The sequence below is a fragment of the Rhinolophus hipposideros genome, assembly GCF_964194185.1.
Source record: "Rhinolophus hipposideros genome assembly, chromosome: 9".
In the NCBI taxonomy this organism is placed as follows: domain Eukaryota; kingdom Metazoa; phylum Chordata; class Mammalia; order Chiroptera; family Rhinolophidae; genus Rhinolophus; species Rhinolophus hipposideros.
The window spans coordinates 55,808,267-55,814,629 of record NC_138055.1 but is presented as its reverse complement, the minus strand read 5'-3'; the positions used below and the strand labels follow the sequence as shown (position 1 = coordinate 55,814,629).

At 49.4% G+C, this 6,363-nt stretch overlaps 1 protein-coding gene across 3 annotated transcripts; it reads right to left on the bottom strand.

Moving 5' to 3' along the window:
- Nucleotides 1-321: 321 nt before the first annotated feature.
- Nucleotides 322-5,070, bottom strand: SUOX (sulfite oxidase). 3 transcript variants are annotated; one of them, XM_081060528.1, is made up of 5 exons: nucleotides 4,381-4,531; nucleotides 3,673-3,739; nucleotides 2,905-2,964; nucleotides 2,471-2,648; nucleotides 322-2,251 (listed from the first exon to the last, which is right to left on the bottom strand). In XM_081060528.1, the coding sequence occupies exons 3-5, from the start codon at nucleotides 2,952-2,954 to the stop codon at nucleotides 845-847; spliced, it is 1,635 nt and encodes a 544-aa protein (XP_080916654.1). In that variant the 5' UTR covers nucleotides 2,955-2,964; nucleotides 3,673-3,739; nucleotides 4,381-4,531; the 3' UTR covers nucleotides 322-844. The 3 variants fall into 3 exon arrangements, with proteins under 3 accessions (XP_080916654.1, XP_080916655.1, XP_080916653.1); XM_081060529.1 differs by having other exon boundaries at nucleotides 4,247-4,410; XM_081060527.1 differs by lacking the exon at nucleotides 3,673-3,739 and having other exon boundaries at nucleotides 4,381-5,070.
- Nucleotides 5,071-6,363: the final 1,293 nt, after the last annotated feature.

Here is a 6,363-nt window from a genome sequence, read left to right as displayed (position 1 = left end):
GATTTTAACCTCTTAGCATTCTTCGCCTTTCCTTCCGAGGGCATAAGAATTGTGGGGGGAGGGGTTTAAGGACGGCAAATTTTTTAAAATCTCCGCTCTTAGGGGGGCGTATCTTGAGGTCGATCACCTAACCACTGCTGCCGAGGCTGACAGACTTAAGAGAAGGAAGACCTCTCTACTTCTCTGCACCTGTTTCCTTTTTCCCTTCCCTTCCCCTCGTTTTGGATTATCTCACTACACGTCCCATACCAGTGCACCTTCCTCCTGCAACATGCTCGCTCCCAGCCTCAGGAGGTCCCAAAAGTTATAATCTTTTTTTTTGGTAGAGTTGTAGTCTTAAACATGCTTTATTGATATATTTTTAAAAGGAAGTATAAAAGAAGAGGGTTGCACCCTTCACAACCTGACAACCCAGAGAGGCAATCAAAAGTTGCATATACACCTTTTTTACACATTTCCACACATTCTCTAAACAATCCAAGAAAAGCAAAATGAGGCCTTAGTGGTAATAGGGATTAGAAGTAGAGGTAGGGTAGGAAGAGAAAATAGTGTTTCTTTCCAGAATTACTATTCCCACTTCTAGCCCCTTACTCCAACAGTTCTCACCACCTGGCATAGGGTCAGTGGCCAGAAGAGGTATGTAACAGTGTCAAAGGAGGGTAGTGCTTGTTTAGAAATGTGCACTGTGTATCTGGGTATGGCTTAGGAAGGCATAGTACAGGACTGTCATCTAAGAAATGGAGAGATGGAGGGAAAGGTTTTCTGTGGTAATGAGGCTAAAGGACGGGTGTGGAAAGGGGTTGAGAAAGTGGTTTGGGGGAGTAGATGGTTCCATTTCACCTTCTCATGGAGCAACACGGACATGGACACGATGCCAGGCATTGCTGAGCACACCTCGCAGGTTCCAGATTGGGGCCACAGTGTCTGGCTGAACGTTGTAGCTGTCATCTACAGCCTTACAAACAATATTCAATTCCTTTTTCCCAGCTGGCACAGGGGCTTGCAGCTGCCATAGCCGCCAGGCCCAGGCCTTCCCGGGGCGCTGTTCCTCTCCATCCAGTTCAGCCATCTGCCAGGTTAGGCCCCCATCCAGGGACACATCCACCCTGATCACAGCCCTTCCACCACCACTCCATGCATAGCCCTTGACAGTCACTTCCCCTGACTCTACTGTATCCCCATCCTTGGGCTCTGTGATGGCTGACTGGACAGGGAGTTCCTGAATAGATGGAGCCGAGTCAAAATCTACAGTGTCCCAGTCCACAGATGGAGAGAAGCCTTTGTAATCTCGCCGTTGCCAGTGGCTGTAGCTTTCCTCTGGTTCCACACTCACTTTGCCCAGCCATTTGACATGGCGGGCACCCACCACACCAGGAACTATCACCCGCACAGGGAAGCCATGGTCACGAGGCAGAGGCTGCCCATTCATCTCATATGCCAACAGGACCTCAGCTTCAGGATCCATGGCCCGAGCCAGAGGGATGGATGCTCCATAGGCAGTCCCTGTGGAGTCTGAGTCCAGCCCCTCAAAGCAGACATGGGCTTCAGTTTCACGGAGTTGGTGACCAGCCTTGGCTAACACATCACATAGTCGTGCCCCAGCCCAGCGTGCAGTGCTAATGGCCCCTGTACTCCACTCCAGACCTCTTACTTCTTTTAACTGACTCATCTCAGAGCGCCGGTTGCCAGCACACTGCAGAGTGACTGTGATCTCATGCTTGGGGAACTGGTACAAATCATGCAGGGACAGAGACAATGATTGACCCCCAGGCCCTATTATATGCAGGCGATAGGTGTCTGGGTCCAAGTTAGGTACAGGCAGATGATTCCGGGTGAAGAAGATAGGATTGGGTGTGATGTAGTTTTCCGTCAGCAGCTCAGGGGGGGGCTCTGCATTAAAGGGGCGCTGGCTGTTGACCTTCAGGGCTGGGTGACGTACAGGATCATGAGCGTAAGGGTCAGAGGTCTCCAAGGTGGAGGGCATCTTGTCTTCAGGGCTCAGCTCCCCGATCTTGTACTGAGCCAGTATCTCACGCACATGGGACTGGTTGTGAATGGCATAGAGGGCCCAGAAGGGCTCTAGAGGACCCCCAGCTGCTAGCATCAACTTTGATGACCCCCCTGGGTGTAAGTCCACAAATTCTGTGACATCAAAGACCTCAGAGCCCAGAGTCACCCAGATCCTAGTCTCAGGACTCCTGTGCAATTTTACTTCCTCCCTTGTGTATATGCGTGGTGACTCCTGAGAAGCCTGCAGGCAGGACAGGGGTGAGGCAAAAGGGAAGAGAATATTAAGCAGAAATCACTGTAGCTTACCTTGAGCCACATCACAAAGTGTGGCCACTAGGAAATGGAGGTATCAGATTTCATTTCTACTATGCATGAAGACAGTGTCACTGTGGGCTCTGTGGTAGGGAGCTCAGAAGGGTCCTGTTGGTCTGACAGTGAAGTCCCTTCCTTCCCCACTTACCCTGCAACGTTGGTTATGATAGGCCAACACTGCACCGAGGCCTAGCAGGGTCCCCATGACTCTCCATCCCCTGGTGCTGCAGTTATCTTCAGAGAAAGTGAGGCTCGGGCAGTGGGGCTGAAATGAATCGTTTGTAGAGCAGGCCTGAACGCACAACTTTGAGGGGGGAAACTTGAATCTGGAAGAAAGAGAGGTCTTCTTAGTAGCACACTTCTGATCAGCGAAGGCCTAGGATTTACATCTCCCTGGTTGGCCATTGGTTCCTTCAGTTGGAACTTAGTTTCTCCAGGGATGGGTGGGACAAGTGGGATCTGGCTTTCCCTTTCCTTCCTAGACACCACCTCAACTATCTTATCTGGTAGATAAGACATCATAAAGATACTGGGAGTGGGAGATACGGGCTAGGAGACAAGTGTTAGCATGGGGTAGCCTACCTGCAGGTCTGTCTGAGCCCCAGGACCACAGCTCTGTGCAGCAACAGCATCGTGGCAGACCTGTAAGAGGAAGATTGTGGGACCAAGATAAGGATTCCTGGGAGAGGATGATATTAGGGCAATTTGCAGGAATGGGTGGGAGGAAGACACAGAGGATGTCAAATGGAGAGACTTTTTCTGTGGTAATGAGGCCAAAGGGTAGGAGTGGGGGTCCAAAGGGGCCCTTAGAGAAAACCTGCAGCACTTCAGAGACAGACTGTGCTCACCAGATGAAAGGGAATGGGGGTGGAGGGGGAGACAGGAGTCTTCTAGAATCACCTATCTCCCATCCTACACTTTCTACTTTGTCCACTACAGAGAACCATGTCTGGGGCAAAAGGCCTAAAGGGCAGAAGCCAAATGTCTACTCTTCAGTTTGCTGAAATCAGGAGAGGACAACTGAATGCAAAACTGTCTTAAATAGGGACAAAAAGGTGAAAAGGGTAGTGAGAGCCTAATGGGGTGAAGGAGCTCAGATTCTGGAGTCAAACTGATTTGGGTTTGTGAAACTGGCCCTGCCATTAATCAGCCCTGTTCCCTGGGTAACATACCAAGCATCTCTGAACTTGCATCCTTATCTTTGAAATGAGATCTACCTAGCAGAGTTGCTGTGACAATAACATTATCTTTGAAGGCCTTTCAGTACCCTCCTCTATCTCCACCCACCCTAAAAAAAAAAAATTGAACCCAGCTGGGAACTGGACCCCAACCCGGGGTCCCCACCCCTACCTTGTCTATGCCACTCCGGTGAGTTCAGCAAATTGAGGAATTGATAGCCAGGGTGTCAGGGTATGGGCTAGAGAAGGAAGAAGGGAATATTTTTGCTCTGCCCTGCAGCTGTTTAATCACAGCACTGAGCAGATCACTGACCCCAGCAGGCCAAAGTGGGGAGGGGTGAGAAGAGTCCCGGCTGCTGATGAGATGTGCAAGAGAGGGGCAGGCAGAAAAACTGTGAGGGAGATAGAAGTAGGAGCAGAGTCTGCATTTTACTCCCGGCTCGTGGGCCTCTCACTCTCCCTCCCACCGCCCTCAATCCCAGAAGCCCACTTGAAGCAGACTAGAGAGATGCAGGCTGGTAGGGCTGACCTGCAGGTCAACTCGGTCACAGTTCAATGTCCTACGTTTTGGCAGAGGCAGCCTTCTGCTGCGAAACAGAACCTTGTGAAAAGGTGGTGGCCTCTCACTCCTCAGGGACACTTTAGGTAGGATATGTCCAGCATCGGGGCATGAGCACACGGTCCCATGTTACTACCCAGCAGCTGACACAAGTGTCTTGTGGCAACACCCCGCCCCCCAGGAGCACCTGGGCAGCGGGAGTGAAGGAGGGTACCAGCAGTTTTGTCCTTGCGGTTCGGAGCACCCTTGGGTGTCTAGGCCCCTGTCGTCGCCCGGGTCACCAGCCCTTCCTCCTCCAATTGCTGGGCCCAGCACTCTTACCCGGTCCGTCGCCCGCACGGTGGCTGTTTTACTTGCAGGGCGCCGGGAGTCTGCTGGTGAAGGGGCGGGGCCAGCTCCGCGACGCCGGTTGCGCCTGAGTAAAGAACCACTCCCGCTCCTGGATTCGTCCCCCAGCCTTTGGCGAGCCGCCGGCCGCCCCCGAGCTGCTGTGCCCGCCTCCTGGAGGCCGATAGAGGCGTGGCGCCTCCAGGGCTTGGAGATAAAACAGGTTTGTTTCCACCCTCGCTGGCTGGACCAGGAATGGGATCCTCACTGATGTCCGGAATCCGGGCAGTGGAATGAGACGAGGACTCCAAAGGTTGGGCTGAGAGGTGGGAGACTGTGAGATGACCCCGCCCCGCCCCTGCAGCTGAGACTCCAGGTGCGTTCACTGGAGACCTCGGGATCCAGCCCGCTTTCTCCTGGCGGTGAGATTCACCTCTACCATTTTTGATCAACATCTGTGTTGCAACTACAACAGCCCTGTTTGTCTTTTAGAGAAAACAAGTTCAAGCTCTCCATTCCTTTCTATCCAGGAATGAGAGCAGAAACGAAGCCTAAATAGTGGTTTAGACTTTGAGATTCCTTGGACTAGTCGAATTCTTCCCGAAATTATGGAACCAACACTGAATAACCATTTTTTAAATTTTATTTTGCTTATTTTTTTTAAATCGTCGTTTAACAAGAGAAATGACATTCAACACCCTAAATAAGGAAGATTATAATCGCTCATAATCTCAGAGTAAAGGACATTAATAGAAATAATTTTTTATTACCCTTTTATCATTTGGTGCAGAACTGAACTTTTATCATTGGCTGGCTGTGCACCCGGGGCAAACGTATCTACACTGCCCTCTAGAGAACAGAAGGTTGAGCTACAATCTTAACTCACTTTTAAGTACAGGTCATCCTTAATTTTGGACGATTGTTTCCCCTCCCTTTCTGCTCTCCTAAACTGAACTAGAGCTTTTTACCAGGAACCAAAGACCCATTGGGGCGGGTGTGGGGAGGGTTACTAAGAAATATACATAATGGGGAACTGACACTGAAAAGGATTTTTGGAAATAAGAGTTCCAACTCCACTGCGTACAATTAAATCATTGGAAAGGACTGACACTGGACCTATCTTACCAGTCTTAAGAAACAGCTCAGTCCAAGGATACAGAGAAGTCAGCTGGAAACTGTTGGATGCCATAGGGATAAGACTTCTCACTAAGTGTCACTTCCTGGTGTAGGTGTGCTACACATATGCTGTACATAATGACTTTTAAATTTCAACTTTTATTTTACAGAAGAAACTGAGGCAGAGAGCAGTTAAGTAACTTCATCAAGGCCACCGCTGGTAAGTTGGCAGAAACAGGACTGGAATGCCAGGTCTGTCTGGCACCAGTCCTCTTTCACGTCCTTCAGATTCTTTGGGATTTAAAACTCCTGCACCCATACCTAATCTTTTCTCTGTATCATTCTCCCCCCGCCACCTCTACTTAGACTGTGACAGACTGAAGGGCTTCATGTACAGTAGGAAACAAAAAGAGATCTAGGAAAATTTTCCTGTTGGGGTAGAAGCCACATGATCAATCAAAAATGCTAGTTCAGTGATTTTTTTTTTAACCTTCTGTAGGTCATGGTCCCCTTTAAGATACTAATAAGGCAAAGGACCCTCTCCCTGGAGAAATGCACATAAATTTTTGCATAAATTTTTCAAAGTAATCACAAATTCGACCTCTCTCTCCAGCCTCAGCATCAGTCTGCCCAAAGATCCATAGATACCTCCCCGCAATATATATATTCTGTTAAGAGGGCCTGAAAAAATTAAGCTATGGTCATATTTGATGAGCTCTCTAGTGGCCTGGGGAATAGGAATGATTAAACAGCAATAAAGGGGCTATTTTCCAAATTGGGTTATCTCACTATTAGAGCAAAGATAAAAGGGAATAAGGAAGCACCAAGATGCAGAGGACAGTGTGTTTCTGATTCAATAAA

Coding starts and splice junctions, on each gene's coding strand:
- SUOX (XM_081060527.1), bottom strand. CDS start 4,841: ATGTTGATCAAAAATGGTAGAGGTGAATCTCACCGCCAGGAGAAAGCG. Junction 2,965..4,380: donor CCGTGCGGGCGACGGACCGG/GTAAGAGTGCTG, acceptor TTCCTCTTACAG/GTCTGCCACGATGCTGTTGC. Junction 2,649..2,904: donor GGGCTCAGACAGACCTGCAG/GTAGGCTACCCC, acceptor TCTTTCTTCCAG/ATTCAAGTTTCCCCCCTCAA.